This window comes from Danio rerio, chromosome 14 (assembly GCF_049306965.1).
Source record: "Danio rerio strain Tuebingen ecotype United States chromosome 14, GRCz12tu, whole genome shotgun sequence".
NCBI classification, from domain to species: Eukaryota; Metazoa; Chordata; class Actinopteri; order Cypriniformes; family Danionidae; genus Danio; species Danio rerio.
Window position 1 is genome coordinate 40835596 of NC_133189.1, and position 23789 is coordinate 40859384.

The 23789-nt window shown below is 34.6% G+C and overlaps 1 protein-coding gene across 3 annotated transcripts; it reads left to right on the plus strand.

The window, feature by feature from the left end:
* Positions 1-868: 868 nt before the first annotated feature.
* On the plus strand, positions 869-11944 carry pitx2 (paired-like homeodomain 2). 3 transcript variants are annotated; one of them, XM_073921145.1, is made up of 5 exons: positions 869-939; positions 2815-3024; positions 5255-5323; positions 9647-9846; positions 10722-11944. In XM_073921145.1, exons 3-5 carry the CDS (start codon positions 5278-5280, stop codon positions 11283-11285), a joined length of 810 nt encoding a protein of 269 aa, XP_073777246.1. In that variant the 5' UTR covers positions 869-939; positions 2815-3024; positions 5255-5277; the 3' UTR covers positions 11286-11944.
* The last annotated feature ends 11845 nt before the right edge of the window (positions 11945-23789 follow it).

Genomic DNA, 23789 nt, shown 5'->3' on the forward strand with positions numbered 1-23789 from the left:
CTTCGATTTTAATCTGACCTAAATCAATAATCTGTCAAACTATGGCAGTTTTCTGGTTGAGAAACAGAGCTTCTTGTGTGTTGAATGGCATCATGAAACATACAATTACTTCTTGTGCCCACAGCCTGACATACTTAAGTCATATTTAATTGATTCCTTGTGTGAAACTCGGTTCACCATTAATGAATCCAAACTGAACAAAAGCAAAAAAATAATTTGTTATGCGGCAGTAATTAACTAGAACGTCAGACATCTAAACTGTTATAGAAATAGATCTTTCACACCTTCCGTCTACTTAAAATCATTGTTCAGTTACATAAAATATGTTGAATGATAGATATTGAAAGAGAGTGAAATAACCGTTTCAAGAGGACATGATAAATGTTACTTAAATAACATACACAAGATTGTGCTGTGATTGGTCTGAAAATAATTTACTTACTGAAATGCTTAAATTTAGATCCTGAATTAAATGGGAATCTGATTGTCATTTTAACTAATTGGCTTCTGCTTGTAACATATATTGGCCAATTAAAGCATGCTAATGTCACTTAATTGTTTACCTTCAAATTAACCTTGATATTCACAATTTTAATATATCTCCTCTCATATGGTTATCATTAAAATGATTAGATGCACAGCACATCGGTGTCTTATTCTAAAGAGGTCTGTGTGGTTGTAAAAAGTCTTTGAACAGAGTTTTGCTCGGGTCATTTCAGCCCACACATCAGAGCCCTATAAGATATTCTTTCAAGTGTCCTTCTACGACGCCAAAGATGACAACAGCGAATCGATAACGAGGCAGAAATGAAAAGAAGCCGCCGGTCTGCCCCCGAGGCATAAAGATCTTCGAGCGACCCCTTTTTCTGAACTTAGGGCATTCCTTTGCAGGCTTTTTCAGCGTGAGAAAGCAAAGGCTCCAGCTGCTGCCAGATGAAGGTAAAAACGATGCAAGGACGCGTCTCTCCCACAGAATGGATGAGGCGGGTGATTCAATCAAAAATAGATATAAATACGTGCTTTTCCGATACTTTAAATCACCTCAGGTTTATACAAAAATCCTTATGTCATTTAATTTGGATGTCTAAACGGATATTTGAATCTGTGGAGATTTAAGAGGTTTAGTCTATATAGTATATTTGTGTAGGGTTGTCAGATTACCTTTTGATTGATAATTCTTGATGTCTTTAAAACATTAGGGATGATTTTCTAAAGAAAATAATACATGTGTATTTAAAATCTTTAAGATATATTTATTTACGGAAATTGGGCGGTGAATTGATCATATTATCCTACTTATTAATCTTTATTAAAACGAAAATAATGAAAAAGGCAATATTTAAGAATTCTTAAATATTTTAGCATTATGAAGTAATAATTTGTATACTGAAGTTGTGAGCGTCGATTTTAGGGTCAATGCGCTTTTTTATTTGCACCAAACAAAATAAATGCGTTTTGTTTAATTTATTTCTATCGCGTAATGCAGTACATAATTTCCGTCAACGCGCAAAATTATGGACAAATGTGCATGTCATTTTTAGGCTCCCAGGCCTATTAAAGCTCTGGTAGAGAGACTGGGATATTCCAATACAGGCTTGGGAATTCCCCCATGGCCGAGCGCATTAATTACTTGCTTAATGGGTGTATGACCCACAATGTAAAAAACGGATTATGCGCGTGAAACCTCCGTCCGGTCTGCTTTGCTCGTGTGAGATGCGCATGGAAATCAGTCCGGTGCACGCGGATCTTTAAAGATCATTTGCATCCAAGCCAGCTGTTCAATTCATCTCTAAACCTGACCGACACAGTTTGAGCACATGCACTTTTCAACATAAGTTGCTATTTTAAATTAAAGCCATGTTTGATTTAAAAATTAATCGTCTAAACAAAATTAAATAGGACAACCCTACCCATTCTGTTGTCAGCTGATGATTAACATCATATTTGCATATAGGCCTTCTCATATTTAAATAAAAGTCTAGAATGTCACAACTGATCGTATCCTAATAAACAAATTACAATGATTTTAAATATTATTCTACATTATTATTGTTGTTATTAATATTATAGTTGCATTTACCACGTTACGATATTGAGAATTTTGTCTTGTGTTAGTCCTTCCAAACAAAATGTAAACAACATATGTAATGCAATATATATATATATATATATATATATATATATATATATATATATATATACACACACTTTTATAACGTGTTCGTAATTATCTGATCAACATAAAGGTAAGGCAAGAGAGAATTGACAATGGAAAGGGGAGAGAGAATGAAACATTAACTGCACTTATATTTAATCTCATTTAAATTTAGGCTGTGTCTATAGGCATTTTTGTTAGCGTCTAATAACAATGATCGTTTATTGGCAGCCAGTTACAAATAAAATGTCCTGATTTGATCCATATTTAGCCATGGCATTTATATGGTTCATCTGTTTGAATTTGTTCTTTGAATTAACGTATTACAGTGTTTCGATTGCTAATTTGTTATCTAATTTAGCCTACCGTTTCGCATCACAAAGTTCACCCCTTACACACACTCTACGTGTTGGTTGTGCATACAAACACACCCACTGTGGCACGCATGCACACGCACGCGCTTATACACACAAACTCTCACTCACGCCCACGCGCTGACAGTCAAAGCTCGTGAGAGGGGGAAATGCACCACTCTCTGCGTCTTTGCGCGGAAAAAAAGTTCCAGTCGTGTAGGCTCTGCAAAAAATGAGTTACTAAAGCAACTTGTTAGGTTGTAACTGCAAACACTCTGGGTTGAAGATAATATATTCATGTTTTAGTGTTGTTTAAAAGAACCCAGAGATATCCCTTAACGTTCCCGTTGAGGAAGAAGAGGTTACGCTCCTTTTGGACCTGGCAGCAAGAGTTTATGTACCCGGACATCATCAAGGGCAAAGATAAACTTTTTCAGAGGTGTGGAATTTATCTTTTTTAAAGAGAGAAAATCAAGACTGGCACGGCTGCAAAGCAACGCTTTTCAACAACCACTGGTAAGTGCACATGACACCCTATCTTGAATGTGAGATAATGCAAGTGAAGGAATTCGTTCCACCTCGGGGTTGCAAGCCATGGGTGAACTTCAGCTTTAGTGCAGTTAGATGGAGAGGCATGATAAGTGATGCTCTGGCAGGTCCCACCTTGACTTTGCAGTTGATAATAATATATCGTTAACACTGAGACAAACGGGACAAGGACAACTTTACAGTTAGAGCGTGTAATGTACATTAACACTTGTATTATAAGCAGGAAATAAATCATGGCAACGAAATTTGCTTTCAAAACTAACAAATTTTATTGAAATACAATATAAATACTTTTAAAATAATCGTGTAAAGTCCCGGAAAGTAATGTAATTTTGTTTTAAGATTTGCATTTAAATATGTATTTATTTAAAGAGCATTTAAAGCCCAAGTATTTAATAATTATATTATTTTACTATCTTCAGTTAGGCTAATGCAATTTACAAGTATAAACATTTAAATTGACCATCTGAAGATAAGAACATCTTGTCATATTGTAAAATATTGATTTAAAAAGTACCATAACAGTTTATAAAATTAATACATCAATAATCTAAATTTCATTCACCTCAGCTAAAAAACATAGGCCTAGGTAACACGAAAATAAATAACATTATTAAGAAATCCGTATACACGCAAGACTTGGAGATAATCATGGTTCTATCCCTAATATTAAACGAACAGAGTAACTATAAATCAAATTTTAAAGAAAAAACGAAAACAAAACCTATTTTCTAAATATTTTCTTCAATTAATCTCTAGAACAAATTAAAAAAAGATATTAGTATAATGGCAAGCTCTGCTTTTGTTCTATTTAAATAGACCCAAATAAATTTCTAATAGAAAAATACATTCCAAAAATCTACACACACATTTTGCATGTTTTTCTCTGTTAATGCGCTTTATTACTGAAATTGCATTGATGTAGTCAAATATAAAATTTTATTGTGTCAAAACAAGTGTAATATTGTGTCTTACCTTTTTTGTTTTAACGGAATTTTATTCACACATTTTATTTAGGCATTTGTATAAAATTCGCTTAAAATTACACACCTTCAAAGTTATCGAGTCTGATTTAGAGGCCTAAATCAAAACCGAACGGATGGCATAATCAACACACTCATAACGAAAACAAAACCTTCACCTTTTAGGCTACTCTGGATTGTAAATTTAGACACTTATGTAAAATAATTTAGTAATTGGTACTAGTATGTCAAAATAATATTTAAAGCAATAACTTTTGACTTCACACAAAATGCGCACTACTGCGTACATCCAAAAAAAAAGGCACAAATTTAATTTCCAGACTCTCAAGTCTTTGACTAAAGGCACAGATGCGAGGCAGGTGAAATAAAGGGAGGGTTGAGGTAAAGCGTTGCATTCGGAGAGAGAAAAATGGAGAAGGAAAACGGTTAACAGCAGGATTGCATGCAAATTTCCGACTGAAATTATCATAAGCAAACAGATGAAGCCTGGGCTAATAAAGGCCCATCTGTGTTACTTCATATCGGGTTAGTATAGAGCTGCGATAATGAATTTTGTAATATCCAACCGACAGACATCTCAATCAGACACTAATCCCTTGATTTTACCGCGGAATCACTCAACTTCTAGCGCTCAAACTGCTCTCTCACCCTGAAACACACACACACGGCGCACTGTCTCTCCTCTTTGTGCGTTGTTTTCATGCGCGTTTGGAGACACGAGTCTTAATTAGGAGGGACTCGAGCAAGCGCTAAGGGATTTCAAAACAAATGATGAGGAATGTGCTCATCCTATTACAGATAGGAACTATCCAATATATCACAGTAGATTTGAAATAAATCATCACTGAGTGGCCCATCCGGTCAGACACACATTTAAAAATAAAGGTTGTAATACAGGAGATTTTGAAGATCAGAAGAACCTCAGTTCCCCCGAGAAACGTTGCTAAAAGAGACACTCTTTTTAGTGTGAACAGTATTTAAAAATACAAAGAGAATGTTCCGTTGTTAACAACCTATGTGGAACTGTAAGATTTCGTTGATGTTAAATGTTCTTCATTGAACTTCAATGCCAATAAACAATCTTTTTTGTTTATAAACCAAACGTACTCAAACAAAAGCTGACCTACACTATTACTGTTGACATACTATAAACACTGTATATATTTGATACACGTGCCTAACACTTAAAATAAGCTTTTCTCTTTATTTCACAGGTAAACAACATATAACCTACTAAATGGACTCCCACTGCCGCAAACTTGCATCAACGTGTGCTCAATTAGGTAAGATATTGGTGAATGACAACTCCATCTCCTTGCTAGGCCTTCAGAAAAAAATTTAATTTATTATCAAAATTGATTGGATTTGTTTGGCCTTTACATAAAATTATCTGAGGTAGAAAACGCGCTCATGAGGGTGTAAAACACCTTTGGTGTTTGATATGACTTTTCATTGGGAAAAGCGGAACCATTAGACGTTTATAGTCAAAGATGGACATCTGCTGGTAGGACAGGATCATACAAGGGTATGTGGAAAGGTCTTCGTAATGCCGCGTAGCAGCTTCTTCAGATTATTTTGGGATTGTAAAGCCTCTGATTTTAAATGTTCTCTAAATTATCTTGAAAATTATAAGACAAAATGCTCGGTTATAGCCTAAAACGTAGTCCATTGCACTGGAGTAATCATGTGGGTCCTCGATAAAATTTGAAAAACATTCATCTCATCTTTCAAATGTTCATTAATATGCTAATTAAAATACAGATTTAATTGAATTATAAATAGGTGTAATATACGTGTATCAAGTGTAAAAAAAAAACAATACAATTAAATTAGCATAACAATAAAAATAAATTGAATAACCCGCCTCCTCTAGCAGTTTAAGAATTTGTCGCATCAGAACAATTTTTACAGAAACTCAGACAAAATTAAGGGCTAATAAAAGGTTGATACGCAATGCGTGTACGGCTTCTATATCATCTGGCATCTTTATTAAGCTAATTAAAGCAAATAAGAATAAACCACAAAATCTACTTAGTCGCATTTGTTTGCCTTTCTTTTCTGCTTCTCACTTTGCTGATACACAAGATAAAAGTAGAAAATGAGCATCAAAATGCAAACAGCAAAGTAAGGGGAAAAGGCATTCGAGAGACTTGATTACCGACAATCTCGTCTCTTGTGCGGTAATATATGCAACGCTTGTTAGATAGACTCGGGGGAAAAGTAAATGTGTAATGAAAGCCTCCTCGTGAGGAGGAATATACTAATGGAAGAATCTAATGTCCTCTTAATCCTATGGAAAAGGCTTTGTCGTCTCCCTTATATTGACTGAATTGGTAATTAATGGCTCTGTGGTGCGCCATGGCCAATAATCCACAGCAGGCAGTGAGAGCGCTCTGAAGCATTTTGAGGGTCCACAATAAATACAGAGCAATAATCTAGTCCACATATTTCAATGCGTTTAACAAAAATGCACTTGTGCCATTTTCAATAGAATTTCTATGAGTAAAAAATGCGTAACACCTGTCATTATTAAGCACATTTCAGTGGATGTAATTATGATTTTACATGAATAGTTTGTGTTTTCAGATGGTAGTACAATCGGTTTAAAATGAATAAAAATAGATTCCCTTGCGAATAGCGATAGACTTTTTACTTTCAAAAAGGGGAATAAATGGCAATGATAAAATGAATAGCAAGTGTTAAAAACAGGCTGAAAAATATTTTTTAATAATGTTCTGTGTCTAAGCACTAGTGCAATGAATACGAGGTCACATCTAAAACACCTGTACATACAAGATTTGTTGGTTCTATATATTCTCCATATTAAATAATATCCAGTACGAAAAATGTGAACTGAAAAAATGTCGTAGATAAGTCGGTCGGGTCGTTTTCGTAAGCAGTTGAGTACCCTTTCCCCCCTTAGTATGGACTTGATTTTGCAGGACACACACACACACAAAAAAAACTTTCTGTGGATCGCCAAGATACAATTAAAGTAATTATTTGATTGTTAATTTAACTTTAATCACAAAAGCTTTAATTTAGCAGTTTTCAAGATTGAGATCGGTTTATCCAAGTTTACTATATATATATATATATATATATATATATATATATATATATATATATATATATATATATATATATATATATATATATATATATAACCCATTTGCTTTGATATTTTCAGTCGAATGACTACAAAAAAATACAATCCTAAGTAACGCAACGAGAAAGGATTTTTCCTTCTCATCTCAAAAAACACCTAACCTGTAAAACTAACAATTCAAAATATACACAATTTTATTTGAAAATGAAGATCGGGAAAATTATAAATAAATTAAAGTTGTAACATAAATAAATGTTTGGCATTTAAATAAAATGCGCAGTTTTATATGATTTGGCATGTAAATGACGATGGCGATGTTTTGAAGAAACTTGACACAAGGTGAAGGAGCTGGAAGTCATTAAAGATGCTCATTTAAAATTCTTAAGCAGATGAGCGTCTTATCAGATTAAATGTAGCCTACTCAGTAAAAGAAAAGTGGGTGCTTTCTCTCCCGCGAAATAATCACGGGCCGAAAGTGTATACCTCGCCAAAGTAATATACCTCGCCAAAGTGCTTTTAATCCTTATATTAAATTATATAAAATGAATACAAGCCTGAATAAACTTAACTTTAACTTGAATATTTTTTTCCTAATATGATTTTTTTTTTTATTAGGCCTCTGTGTATCATTTATGATTAAACTTTTATATGGGACAGGTTTACTTGAAAAGAAAGAAAGAAAGAAAGAAAGAAAGAAAGAAAGAAAGAAAGAAAGAAAGAAAGAAAGAAAGAAAAACAAACAAACAAACAAAAACAAAAGTATTTGACACTGTCAATTCAAGCTAATGAATAATAATAGATAATAATAATAATAAATAAAAGATTTTGTGCAGTTGTTTAGTCTGTGTTTGTTAAGTCTGGTGAAATTGTTTTATTGACGACAGAACTCTCTAAAGTTACAACGCTAATAATACGCTTTATTTTGTTGTAATAGCTGCTGAGAAAACCTAACCTGGGTTTTGAGCGTCAGGTGTACCATGATAAATGTTAAGTGATGTTAAATCAAGTGAATGCACGTTTTTTTTATTTACATGTTTTTAGAGAGATAGAAAAACATCTCAAACTGCATAGGCTGCATTTTCTCATTTCTTGGGCCGATTCATAGTCGGTTTGCCATAAAAGCTGACATGTATAGGGTTTAATGTTCCGTCAGATTGAGGGCGGAGTTTGTGACGTCAGGACGCATAGAGCAGCTCGGTTGGACAGATAGAGGGACAGCTGAAATGAAGAGCGAGGGCTGTGATGTGCAGGAGAGTGTGTGTGTATGCAAGTGGATATAATATCACATACCTGTCCCTGTCACTCTGGCTTTCCTTGCTCTCGGCTGAAACCGAGATATCTTTTACCCAGTCGAAACGGGAAAAAAATCTTTCCTTAACACTGGGCTTGTTTAATCATATTTTTTTATTATTAAAGCCGTTTCAGGAGTGTCGCTTTTAGTGGTTTAAATGAGAAAGGAGCACTGGCAACGCTTGCCGATACTTCACTGCTGGACACATTCGTTTCTTTCTTTCTTTTATTTCTTTTATTTATTTATTTATCTGTATTTGTGACCTGCGCTGAGGAAGTTATAGCTGCTTGCGAGCCGTCGGTAAATCGCTTGTCTTATCCATGACCTCTATGAAGGATCCGTTGAGTTTGGACCACCATCATCACAATCACCACGTTACCGGGAGTAAACACACGCCGCTTTCGATGGCCTCTAGTCTGCAACCGCTTCAGCGGTCTGTGGACTCGAAACACAGGCTGGATGTGCACACGGTTTCAGACACCTCCAGTCCAGAGTCCGTAGGTAAGACCTGAGGAGATTTTTAACTTGAGTGTTTTTGGTTTTGGTGTCAGTTATCATTAAGTGTTCTTCTCGAGAAAGAAACATTTTAAAACTTCGCTCGGTGTGAAAACAGAGTGGGTTAGCCGACAGAGCGAGCCATGTAAATATATCAAGAGGTGGAACAGGCAGTTGATTCGTAGGGCTATTGAAATGAGCTACATAAGTCATACCCTTTGACAGGACTTTATTTACTTAAATTGTTTGTGAAAATGTGGGCTTCACGAATGTTTACACAGTGGCAACTGCGCTTTGTACAGAATAGAGCAAACATTCCCAAACTACAATGTCATTGCTTTCGTGTGATAAAAAAATGCATGCTGCATTTATGGCGGTTAAAATATTTTCTAAATCCTGCATTAGCATTTGAACATTGGGTTTTTACCGGTACTGTTGGCTTTGCCAGAAAAAAGGATGTTAGGATGTTAAAACGAGCGTTATAATAAATTTAATTCAGGAACATCATTAATTAAATTTCGCCCGTTAAATTGTTACCAGGGAACCAACTTGTTATGTTACCATGATGTCAAATATCTTCAATTCAATAAAAAGGAATTAGAGATTTGTCTCCCTCACGCACACTTCTCTAATGTGTCAAAACCGTGCCTGAAGCTTGTTCCTCTGCAATTAAATATTTGTTTAAAAAGAGTGTTTCCTTTTGCATTACAGAGAAAGAAAAGGGACAAAGTAAAAACGAAGATTCGAACGATGACCCGTCGAAAAAGAAGAGACAAAGGCGGCAACGAACGCATTTTACTAGCCAGCAGTTACAGGAACTGGAGGCCACTTTTCAGAGGAATCGCTATCCGGACATGTCGACTAGAGAGGAGATCGCCGTTTGGACAAATTTAACAGAGGCCAGAGTCCGAGTAAGTTTGATAAATAAAATTACAAGAAAATAATATGTGATATAACCCTTAATATTTTTATAGTTTTTCTTTTTGTGTGTGTGTGTGTGTGTGTGTGTGTGTGTGTGAATTAAATCTATTATTTACTATTAAAATTCAACATAGCCTATTAGCTTAATGCTGAATTAAACGTAACGTAATTTTAGTGCATATTTCATAGATCCACTAACAATAAAAATAAAGATATATTTCTGAAATATATATTTTTTTTGCGTTGTTGTATGTGTTTTACATGTAAATATTTTTGTTCATACATTAACTTACTTTTTAGCTAGTCTAATATGCAGGCGCTGCATTCTATGCTTGCTAATTTTCCATAACGTTAATTGGGTTGCATACTAAATATGATTTTGTTTAATTGTTTAAATAAAAAATCTGTTATTGTATGTTAAGAGGCTAATTATAGGTGAGTCAAATTGTTTGCAATCAACACGAAATAAAGACTGACGCCCAAACGATGACTGACTTTAATGGAGTCACACAGTCGCCTTTTAAGAGGTGCAAAGCTTTTATTTTGTGATTGTCATTCTCGTGTTGTATATACTTAGGGTTAGTGTGTCTCCGCCTGCTTAGCGAGAATACACATTTAAAGCGTCGGGCGCTAAAAGTCTGAATGTGTATTGGGATTCCCGGGATCAGACAAGATTCCGGGTGACTGATAAAAAGTGACTTAATTAGGGAACCTAACTGAGTTTGACACCACCACCCATATCATTTATCTAGCCTACCTAAAACAAACGGAGCAGTCCGTGTTGTTCTAACTCGATGACAGTCTTGCATTGCTTTAGATAGACTAATTAATTATGTAGGCTAATTCTTTTCTACAATTGTTGCAGGTGTGGTTCAAGAATCGACGGGCAAAATGGAGAAAAAGGGAGAGGAATCAACAGGCTGAGCTGTGTAAAAACGGTTTCGGCCCTCAATTCAACGGACTTATGCAGCCCTACGATGACATGTATCCCAGCTATACGTACAACAACTGGGCTGCAAAGGGACTCACGTCGGCCTCTCTGTCTACCAAAAGCTTTCCCTTTTTCAATTCCATGAATGTCAATCCGCTGTCGTCCCAGACCATGTTCTCTCCACCTAACTCTATCTCTTCAATGAGCATGTCCTCCAGTATGGTTCCGTCTGCTGTCACCGGTGTACCAGGATCAAGTTTAAACAGCCTCAATAACTTGAATAACCTCAGCAACCCCTCTCTAAATTCGGGGGTTCCCACGCCGGCGTGCCCTTACGCCCCACCGACGCCTCCGTATGTTTACCGGGACACTTGTAACTCCAGTCTTGCCAGTCTGAGACTGAAAGCCAAGCAACACTCGAGTTTTGGATACGCGAGCGTGCAGAATCCGGCCTCCAATCTCAGCGCCTGCCAGTACGCAGTGGATAGACCGGTGTAAGAGACGACTGTAGAATTTACAATCCGAATCCCAGGAACAAGAGACTACACTTTTTGTTTCAAGGGCACTAGAAGAATAAACCACTGAAACGCGTCCAATCCTGTGATGGAATGTCAAGCGGGAACGGAAGGCAAAGGCTCCATTGCTAATAAGATTTGTTCTCTACACTAGCAAGTGCACACTAGCCAGTGAAGAGATTAGGATACCACAATATTTAACAACAAAAAAAATCTCATTTATTTTGACGTTTTAATTTTGGACAGTAATTGACTGAACGGTTGTATATAGGCTATACATATATCTTAATATCATCTCCAATTTGTAGAAGCGAAAGCTCTAACTCTTAAGCATTTTCAAGAATTCAGTTCAACACAGCATGTGGAAAACTTACAGGAATCATGTCTTGCTTGCGATCAAGGGAATGTACATACTAAACGCACCAGTCGTGTGTGATATTATAAATTTATTATTAAATGTCTGTGTGAATATAGATCTAGAATAGCAACCCTGGGTAATAATACGCAAATGTTTCTGCGAAATGAACTTGGTTTTTGCTCTGTGTATAATATTTGGTACGGAATTTTTGTTTCGTTTTTCAACATCCCAAAAATAAACTATTGTGTTTTATTTAATGGAAGTAAATATATTGTTCTAAAACATTTCAGAACGTTTTCTTCACAATTATTGAATTCAATTATTGATGGTTGTATGTGGCACACAATTGTGGCATTTCTACCTTTTATAAAGACTCAGAGGGAAGGAAAAAGTATCTAATACACATCAGCTTGACATGAGTCCGGTGAAGAGGGCGAGATGTCCCGAGCAGATTAGGAGTCGAATATACAAGACTGACTAGAGGCTGGGCCTCCAGTGATCAGCGACGCTTGAAATAACAGCAATAAGATCAGGCCAGGATGGACCACACATCACTGGACCATCTGCCAGCTGAACTCCTTTAAAAAAATTAATATGAAGTGATACATGATTGTCCATTAAGCTCAATAGAACGTGTGCAAGTTGAAAACAAGGCTCATGTGTCATATGAATTATGGATTACTTAGAATAATATATAAACCGCCATCCCACTGTGCAAACAAAACTGCATTTTTAGCAGACTCGCAGTAGGCGCGTGTAATTACAAGTGATCGCGACAATGAGTGTCAATTGACTGGCTGTTTGTAAACAAAGAAATCTCACAGCGTCAAATTACTGTATGGAAACGGTTTTAAAATAGAGTTAAGGGGATTAAGGGAAATGTGTCGCCCTAATAGAACATAACTGCGTTTGTGATTGGTACAGTTATTTAACTCCAGCTCAATAATAACTTATTGTCTTTCACGGGAAATACTTATACTGCACTATTGTTAGCCGCCCTCTGTTGTCCATCATTAACTTCGCTGAAGTATAGCGGATAAAGTACTTAATAGAACGGACAATGACATTCATTGAAAGCCAATCAAAACAAAGGCAGGTATGCCACATAGACAGGCGTTTGTATGAGTGTGATTCTATCCATGAAATTCATGTCACAGCGCGTACAGAACAGGATGAGAGAAGAACATGTACTTTGAGTAGTGTGGTTGGAACAACACAAGCGTGCTGTTAAACATGAATACTCTCATATAGTGATGATTAATGGAGCAGACAGAACAAGGGTGGAGAAAACAGTAAAATTGAATGCTACAATTACATTTATTCGAAATAATAGCGTGTTGTTGTTGAATGAAAACTAAAACGCCTTCGCTAATTTATAGCGTCTCCGTTAAAACAACAAATGCTTGTCTAAAATCCACAGATCGTAAATCATCCGTTTTCAGGTGTACATGCTCCTGGTTCTCTCAGTGAAGAGCTCTCAATCTAACCAGGCCTAAATTATTCATTCCCTGCAACATGACGGTCTGGGGTCCCAATACACATCTCAATAAACACTGTGAGCGGGGGGCCCACGGGAGCAATACATAGCAGATTCAGAGAGGAACCCTTCAGTCGGCCTAAACACAGCCGGGAAAGCTGTTGCCTCAATTTTCTAGAAGACTGCAGAAAGGTAAGGCATTTTAATGCGCATTATCAGCATAAAACTAAAAACATGCCCTTGCATGACGAAGAGAAGCGCCAAAAGTTTGCATGCATATAACTAGTTTTCTTTATGCTAAAGACTTTCACGCAGAGTTTTGGCTGGCTGACTTCTTGGTTCTTTTATAAACGGAGTAGTCTTGTTCCATGTCTGCTTTAAGACTACTTTAGTTATTTCTCCACCTTAAAATATTTTAAAATGTGCACTGACCTGAAAAATGTCTTCAATTCCACCTTGAATTCGTGTTCGATATAACATACAAGTAAGCATTGTTAGAGAACTTTGTTTTATATTATGCGTGTTGTGGCCGACTACGTTTTTTTTTAAATATATAATTAATATATCCACTTTTACTAATTTCAACGCTTGTTTTTTTTTTCTTTCAAATAACACAAAAATCTGTCTTTTTGACCAAACAGACTTCTTTAAATAATAGGCTACCCATAGGCTATATTCAAGCCGATAGTCTTTCCACTTACTACTGTATTAGATAATGGTTTAAATTCTGATTTGCATAATAATGCGCAGATTTGTTATTCAAACTGTAAATGGTTGCTTATTTGCATTGTGTGTCGCAGCCTTTACAAGAACATTGTCACTTAAATTATTATTATTATTATTATATGTCACTTATACGCATATTTCATTTCGGGAAATAGTATTTAACAATACAAATAAACAAATAGTATTATTTCAGCGGCATTTCTTTTTGATAAATGATCAACAGGATGCACCAAATAACACCAAAAACTATCTTCGTCTTCACAAAATTAGTAAAATCCCCCATACTTGATAAAATTCACCAAGGTGTATAATAATTCGGGACATTTCTGAATAATTTAGTCAATCAAAACTTGACTGAAATCATATATTAAGTTTTTCCAGCAATTAAAGGTTTGAATGAATGGATTAAATAGCCTATTTAACAGTCCATTACTGATGAAAACACATCGGACAATGTTAGGTATTAAGTAACAGGCCCATGTAAACATCTGTTTACCAAAATTGCAAAAAAAAAAAAATAATAATAATAATAACTGAAAAGATAATCAATAGTATGTAGGTTTTAATTTGCTCATATCTTCAAACGTTGTGATAGTGGCCAAAGATCACTCGTCAACAAGCCAGCTTTATTACATTGATAAACTGGACTGCGATGTTGTTGCCACCCATCTTGGCAAAAGCACAGTCTGTCCAATCAGATGAAAGAGATTTAAGCGCAAGGTCGGGGAGGAATGACCTCGCACATTCTCGCGCAGAGCTTACCTATAGTTCACCATAAAAACCTGCACTGACTGACCTGCAAAATATTCAGAGCCGAAAAGAATTAATCAATTTATATATTTCAATAGGCGGATTAAGAAATATTTTCTTTTTTTACACTAAGTAATTACAAATAATTTTAAATATATTTTTTGTATTTATATAGAACTGGCACTGGCCTCTTTTGGGATGATTACTGACCTTGTCCAAAACAGCTGTCCACATAATTTATGTAAAGGTTTTTGTGTCAGTTCCAAAATGTAGCTTAATTTGATTATGAACTTTCCATTTTCCTTAAGTACAGAAAACAATCTTCATTCAAACTTGCACATCTCATTTGCAGTCTTAAAACTGGATTATATTGGCCATTAGCCACCACGCTCTCAGCATTGGCACTGGCTATTGGAAACTCACTACTGAAAACAATTACAAAATGCTACTACTGTTACACAACCATTACAAAGTTATTTAAAAGCAAGATGTCTCCATTAATAGCATCTGAAACGTGTCTCCCTGTTAAATCAGGCGTTCACATTTGCAGAAACTAAGCTGGTACAGGCCTAAAGTGAATCTATAGACCCTCCAGACAGTCATTGTGTGTGCAAGTTAGTAAGCAAACACTGGACAGGGTAAGCTTGAATTGTTGGAGAAAAATGTATGGGAGGATTATGGGTGTGGAGGTGTGTATGGAAAACCTCAGGTGTTGCTTCCTATTTAAAGGCACAAATGAGAAATGACAACAATTTAAAGAATTTTTGATCTGTAAAATTAAAATGGCACTGACTTCATTCACTCCATATGTACAAAAGGAGAATATTCAATTTTGTTTTCCACTGAAGAAATAAACTCCTACAAGTCTACAAATTTCAGAGTGTTCTTTACATAAACTGTCTCTTAGGTAAACTGTCATGATTATACTTCGTCTATAAGGCAACTATGTGTCTGTACCTGCATAAGATGTGCCTTTCATTTCACACATTCTGGTTCTTTGTGTGAATATTTGTTCTTTTGTGTGTTTGGAAATCATGCTGGAATATTGCTAACCTACATGTCTATGCTTTCATCTGATGTGCTTGTATTTTGCTGGTCAAAGTGTGTGTCTACCTCTCTTAGGATGTGCCAGAGCTTGTGTGTATCCGTGTATATATCCTATCCCTTGACATGCTTGAGTGTGTTTTTTTTATGCATTCAGGTGTGTGTGTGTGTGTGTGTGTGTGTGTGTGTGTGTCTGACACGGCCCTGCCTTTGATGAGCTGAGTGTGACGCCGGGACAGCTTCTCTGGCCGCAGGCGTGTGCTATGTGGGAGCGTGTGAACGATCAGACATGGAGTAAACTTCCATGACTCAGACACTTCCTGCTCTCTCAACTTATATTAAAAAGAAACATCGTAAATGTTTTGACTCGAAAATCGATTAGGAATTGCTCACAGTGAGTAGCATGAAATAGCAGATGCGCGGATGTGTGTGGAATTAACAAAGATAGTATCAGTGAAGAGGCCCTGCTGCAACCTTTCTCTATTGTTTTGCAATGGGAAGAGAGTGACGGAGGACTGATGATGTAATGCAGTGCTTAAAGCCTATAAGCTGTCCAGACTGCAAGAAGCTTTTTGATGCAAAGAGATACAGAACATTTTCCTCAAATAACAGTCGGGATTCTGCTCTAATGATATTGTGAGGAGAATGTAATGATTGTGGATATGCTTTAACAAAACATTTCGAGACAAATAAGCCCAATGTAAGACCCCAATATACATATAGTAACTACTTTTCATTAGAATTACAATATCTACAATGTATCTGCCCTCGAGTGACTGAACACTGAATGGAAAATTTTACTGTGGTGTTCAGCATGATAACTGAAAATGACATTACATTAGTGCACTGATCGATTGAGCTTGAAATACAGTGATGCATGTATGCTAAGCTGCAGTTCGGTATGTAAAGTGGTTAAGTTTCATCATCAGCACATTATTTGCATAAAATAATAAATAATAGTCTATATACAGCACACAGTTTAAATGTCACCAGCAATATGCATTTCCCAACTAACTGCGTGTTTTCTTATTTGTTTTTTGTTAGTTTGTTTTTTGCAACCATGCATACTAGGGCTGCACGATAAAATCGAATATTAAGATATTTTTTTTGTGATAAATATTGTGATATGAATAGTTTGACAAGATGGTTTGAATAGCTCTATTTGACGGTTTTCTGAGACTAACAGTATTCATGTACAGAAACTGAATATCACACTGCAAAAAAAATTCTTACTTTGCTTTAACACGTTTCTAGTTCAAATATCAAAAAAAAATTAACAAACCCAGCAAAAATAAAAAGTTTTCCCTGTCAAAAGGAATAAGTGTATATTAAGAGTTTTTTTTTTTTTTTTTTTTTGCTTGTTTTAGGAAAATTATTTGCAAGTGGAGTAAGTGAAATCATTTAGTTTTCACTTTGATGTAGATATTTGGACTAGAATCAAGACAAACATTTTAGTAAGAAATGTTTTTGCATAAATCATATAACTTCCATATAAATACATCAATTAAATACAATTCGGTGGTTCCTGGTCAACTATAATTCAGACTGCATGGACATTGTATATCTTTGCGATGTGACTATTGTAAACGTGCACATTGCAATATCCATGCTACAACGATATATAGTGCAGCCCTAATACATACAGTGTGTCAACAAGGTGTCAACACTAGCTACATTTTCATCCACATATTTTTAATGTGCATTTTGGACATTGGCATAAAAAAAAGTTGATGGAAACGTCAAGATAAGCATACTTTTCGAAAATGTGCATTTAAAATGCGCAAAACTGAGTAGGATAAACGTTTTATTCAATAAGAAAAAATGCACATAAACTACATCGCAAACACTTTTATTGAAGAAATTCCAATACGCGCATTTAAAAAAGGTCATGTGATTTTTGTTATAAGAAATCATGTAATGGTAAAAATGTGCCTGAATGGACAAACCAGAAGGCTGAGCACACTGTAAAATATCTCAAATGTTGTTTTAGTCATTCTAAAATGCCTTAACCATCTCAGTATTAGTGTTAAATTATTAATTACCTGCAGAACTGTCAAGAGCTTTTGTGCACCACATCTCACACCTTCAAACGCCACCACGCGTTCATTGCGTGTCGGCATCTTCTGAGGAGCAAGTCACTTATTAAATAAGGAATATATTCATGCAGCTACTTGATATTTGGCACCAGCTAATCAGGAGTTGATGATTTTGTTCTCTTTGACTCGTTGGATGGAAACGCTGCTTTATTTGCACGTCTTTTATGCCATATTGCCATTTTTAGATGGAAACATAGCTGATGACTGCTTCCCAGTTGGAAAAAAAAACAAGTAGATGCATTAATAAAATGCACACATATGACGTATACTTTAGCTTTTAGCAAGCAATGGACAGACAACTTGCAAAAGAACTGTTTTTTGCACCACTCAGTTAGTCCACAAAGAGTTAGCACTGAATCAGGCTGTTGCTTCACAACTGGAACGAAAACAAGAAAACTAAAGAGAAAACAAAGACAACAAACTACCGAAGACAGCAAAAACACGAGACACTTGTATGAAGGGATTAAACGTCACTTAACTCTTTTTTTAAACAAGTACAGCAACATTTTTGCGACTAAGAACTTCTGAAGAGAGAAAACAGTCACTGGAAGAGGATGTATCTTTCTAAAGCAAAAAATGTTCATGCACACTATCAAATGAAGTATATTTTGTACTTTGAGTTCGATTTCTGATTTCTAAGAATAGGAAAAAAATAGATTAATAAAGAATACCTGTTGTCTATTCTCTCATAAACAATTCAAAAGGAACTAGAGAGTCATAGGAAGAACACACCCTAAAACTGACAAAAAATATAAATATGCACTCTTCTCTATTGACCTGTCAAATAGCGTTTACCATGCAAACTTTAACTTTTGAAAAGCAGCTGCATGCAAACACACACACACACACACACACACACACACACACACACAAAAATCTGACAAACACTGTACAGGGGTTTTTGAATTGTGAGTGCCTAAAGAATTAAGCGAAAGGCAGGAAGAGGATGAATGACAGCATTGTGTAGCAGTGTTAACAGTAACAAGAAACTGCAGCTCTCTCAACCTCATCACCTTTCACAAATATGACATCATCATTCGCTTAAGCCTTTACACATCAAAAGTGAAAAGGTCAAGAGCATTAAGCCTCAAGCAAGACAACACTGTTACTACACCACTGACTAACTGACTAGGTGCTATACTGAATGAGAGAATATTCAAAATGCCAGTTGTAATAAACAAATCATGCTCTGAGAACATAAAGCGCCAAGCTCAGATGCAAGATGTTCGGAGACCCTGCCTGGATGTTGTATGTTAATGCATACACCACTGTCTTCATTTGACGTTTAATCTTTCATAAGGGGAGACATGTTTGAACCCGCAGGCGGCCTAATAAAGCAGTGAAAGCAATCTGCTGCGATTCTTTTTCAAACATCCTCCTCATTACGTGCCACAGTTTGCGCTCGAAAATCCTGCTAATCTCAGTGGAAGGATGACGTGAGCTGATCGACATTAATGGATCTGTAGATGCAGAAGTGCAAGAACACAGGGCAGAGAGTTTAAGAGGAAAGTATAGAAGAACGTTGACTCTGTCCTTCAGCTCTGTTGTGTTATTTGTCGATGTAATGCTTTGATTGTCAACTGAATTCCTTTCTTTTTTGAACTTCTTACTGCAGCAGGTGCAGTTTTACTTTAGAGATGATGCTGTGGAAATTTCACTATGGGAAATCTGTGCAATTCTAAAGAGTACCAAATTAGGTTTTTTTAGCTTGAAACAATAACAAAACTCCTTGACAGTATGCCATCACAAATTGTAAAAAAAAACGATAGAAGAGACAAATTTAATTATTAATGATCATTTAAATGGACAAATTCTGACTGAGAAAATGAGCAGGCCAGTTTGTTATGTCTATAGGCTACAGTTTTTAATTAAAAACAAGTTTTAACAGATTCCTTATTGTTTTAATGATGAATGATATTGAATATAATGATATAATGAATTAGCATTTAAAAAAAAAAGTTTTTTTTTTTTAATTTTATATTAACTATCTGACAAGATAATGCAAAAATGAGTGGATAAAATGTCACAAAAATGCAATTTCTGAACCTTATAATTGAATAGAAAATAAGGCAAATAACTGCAAAAAAATTAATAAAAAAAAAAAAAACTTTTTAATAGGCTGGCTACGGGCCTGTAATGTATGTTTAAAAATGGAAAGGCTGATGGCATGAATGTTGTTTTTTAATGTTAATTATTAACATGTTAACATTGTTACTATTAACTACTATTTTGTTCTTTAGTAGGTTATGGATAAAATATAGTAACTCTATTGAATTAGATTTTTGGAAATTGCCAAGCGCCCCCCGTCATTGTCCCGTGGATTTTTAGTTTAAACACTTTTTTGAAAAGCATGTAGTTGGGTTCTATTTTTAATTGAGGTGAACTTGTACAAAAATGACATTTACAAATGAAAATTAACAAGAAATAAAATACAAAACAGAAACAGAAGATAGATGCAATGTTCCAGTGAAATATCTTTACAATCTCTATGATGCATTTAGGTTCATTATGATTGACAGTTTCTTTCAGCAGATGACAACAATCGACATATCAAAAGTAGCAAAACAAAACAGTGAGTAAGCCTATTACTGTGCTGACAAGTAATAATCAAGGGATAGCTCTAATATAATCAGGCCTGTTGCCAGGGGGGGGATCATGTGGTATAGTAGACCAACCCCTCACTGACAAAGGTCCAGAATTTGTTGCATAATGTGCCCATTTTGACTGCTATGCCATAATATATAGTGAAAATAACCCATCGAAAAGGCTTTAAGACCAAGCGGAATCCTCTGCTGGGTGTAGCTTCTGTGTGACTTCAGCTAATTAGTTTTGGCCAATGCTAACAAATATTTTTCATGAATCCAACATCCAGCTGTGCAAGAAAATAAACAATCTGACATATAAAATAAGTCATCTTTCGCCACTGTATTATTTTTAAATAGAGCAAACAAGTAACTTATGATAAATCCTTTAATTATTTTTTATTGAAATTATCAAATTCTGACTGAGAAAAATTGAACATGCTGGCCAGTTTGTCGATTGCCTAATAAATGACAATAGGCTACACTTCTTAATTTAAAACTTTAACAGATTCCTATTTTTCTTAACGATACATGGTGTAATTAATTTGTATTTTAATAATAAGTATTTTGTTCACATTTCTTTATTCTAAATGTTTAGGAAATATTTAGTACATTAAAAAGTGTTGTGATGACCATCCAACAAACCAATTCAGCTAATAAAAAAAAAAAATAAAAATTGTGCTTAAAATGTCACTAATTTGCTGTATTTAAATCTCATAATTAAATAGAACATGAGACAAATAGCTGCAAAAAGGCCCACTTTTTGAGAAAGAACCACCCTTTCACCAGGCTGGCTACGGGCCTGATTATTCACACTTATTCAAATATAGCCTAAATCAAATAGCAAGACTTACCCAGTGAAGAAGAGGTATCCTCAACTGAATAGTAGTAATGACTGTTCACTCATTATGCTAAACTGAAATACAGAAAAAAGACATGACCGTTTAGAAACAGGTTACAATTACAAAGTTGAAATCTATAAACATTTTAAGACGGAGGATAAAAATAAATACTTGAGAGGGTTGACACCGTCAGCATTAATGGTTTAGTTCCAGAAATTGGTAATGAAGTGATATGAAATTACAGGTTTGAAGAATAAAAAGGCTGAAAATAAGGAACCCTAAACTCTTAAACAAAGTATCATTTTAATACCATAAAAGGGGTCACCAGGGCGATGGTTCTAAATACAGTTACAATGTTTCAAAGAAATACAAAGTTACTTTCAGTGTCAGTCTGATGTTACAAGGGAATGTAAAAGTTACTGTGCATATTTATAAGATGAGTATAAGCTTAGAAAGAAAAAAATAGTAGGTATCAATCACTTTTTAGTAAATGGGGAAATTAAATTGTCTAATTTGTTTATATAAAAACACCATTACTAAAACATCATCGAATGTCCCACCAAATCAAAACCTAAACCGCATTTTCAAGTGTTTGCAAATCTGGTGTCATATACATTTGTGTCCAACAGGGGGCAGTAAAACTTAACTACATTAACTGCAGATTTCCATAATCCAGAGTATTCAGCCATTTAAACGCCCACGCGCACATCTTTTATTTGGGACACAATAGCATTTCTAACCAAATTAATTCTCATTAACATTATAATACTTAATTGCACTATTGCTCCTCAAGATATGTTCACAACAGGTTGAAACTGTCACAATAGCTGCTTACTGTAAGAAAAAGGGTGACTGGAAAACAGCCAATATATATTTGAAATAAAATATTTTTAAAAATAATGCAGACATGTCATTGTTGATAATGAACATTGAACATGATGAAAATTAACAGCAGCAAATAATTCAGAAAAACGATAATAAACAGCATGGATGGAAATTTTGAATAAAACTGTTGTTGGGATATGTGAACACTAGATGGACAAACACTTAGTGAAGGAATAAGAGAAGTGAATTGTACAAATAATGGTTTTTACAGATAACTACAGCTACAACCATACAACTAAAACCAGTGAAATAATTATAAAAAAAATATAAAAATAATAAATAATAATAATAACAAAATAATAATAATAATAATATAATTATAATAATAATATAACTATAATAATAATAATAATAATAATAATAAAATAGCAAAGGAAACTTTTCTGCTTATTTAGTTTAACTCAACATACTATAATGAATACCTAAATTAAGACATTTTTATTGCTTTTCAACTGTTTAAAATTTTAATTTGTTAATAAATATGAATATTCATTCATTCATTTTCTTTTTGACTTATTAATCTGGGATCGCCACAGCGGAATGAACCGCCAACTTATCCAGAACATGTTTTACACAGTGGATGCCCTTCCATCACTGGGAAAAATATGAAAATTAAACATCAAATATTACAAAAAATAAATGTAAATAAAAAAAGAATAGAAATTTAATAAAAATCCAATAGTATAACCAGTAATATACTAAATTAGTACAGGTAGAAATATATATTGTGACAAAAAAAGATAAATCCTTTGTCTGAAAATATAAATGATATTACAATTATTTTAAAACAATTTATGTGGTTTGAGCTTTGTCCCAAGATACCACAAGCTTCAGGTAATTTAACTCCCTTTTCACCATCTCAAAGATAGGACATTTTTACAGTTACGTAGTCTGAATTGTTAGTGACAAACTATACATCACATATAATTTTCAAGTGTGAACTCAAGAAGTGTGATGACAGTTAAAGGGATAATTCCCTCAAAAATAATAAATGAAGACAATTAAAATGACCATTGATTGCTCAAAGGGTTTTTAAAATTGATTTTGTTTTTCTGTTGAACACAATAGCAGACATTTTGACGAATGCTGGGGTGAATCATCTTCTATAGAAGTATAAAAAATGACTATGGAAGTTTCTGCAACCAGCATTTTCCAAAATATCTTCAGCTGTATTCAACAAAAGAAAGCAACTCAAAAAAGTGAAAGTGCAAATGACAACATCTTTTTTTTTTGGTGTGTGTGTGAACTACTCCTTTAAAAAGAAAGAAAAGCAAACAAGAAAGGAAGAATAATTTTCTCCAAATTGCACATTCCCCCTCTGAAATTATCATACAGTATAATACTTGAATATCTCTTACTAAATGCAAGTTAAATAATCATTATATAACCACTTATATGATTAACACACAAAAACATAGCCATTTGGATTGCCATCAAACAACTTTATCTTAACGTCCTACAGGACCTGACATGTTTGATCTGAGGATGACATTTGAGCATTGAAAAACTATTTTTAAAAAAAAAACAATCCACAATAATGATATAGCTATGAACCAAGATTTGAAAAGTGAATCAACAAGGCATTATTTCCAATAAATAAAACTAAAATAAAAAAAACTGAATACCTCTTTATATTATTGATAATATTTTAAATCAATAATTGCATATAAACAGTCAAAAGTTTGCAATTTTTAAACCTCTTATGCTCATCAATAATGCATTATTAG

Excerpts from the sequence above, each read along its gene's own strand:
- pitx2 (XM_073921145.1), top strand. The coding sequence starts at position 5,278 with ATGGACTCCCACTGCCGCAAACTTGCATCAACGTGTGCTCAATTAG. Across the intron at positions 5,324-9,646 it reads ATCAACGTGTGCTCAATTAG|AGAAAGAAAAGGGACAAAGT; the intron begins GTAAGATATTGG and ends TTTGCATTACAG. Across the intron at positions 9,847-10,721 it reads TAACAGAGGCCAGAGTCCGA|GTGTGGTTCAAGAATCGACG; the intron begins GTAAGTTTGATA and ends CAATTGTTGCAG.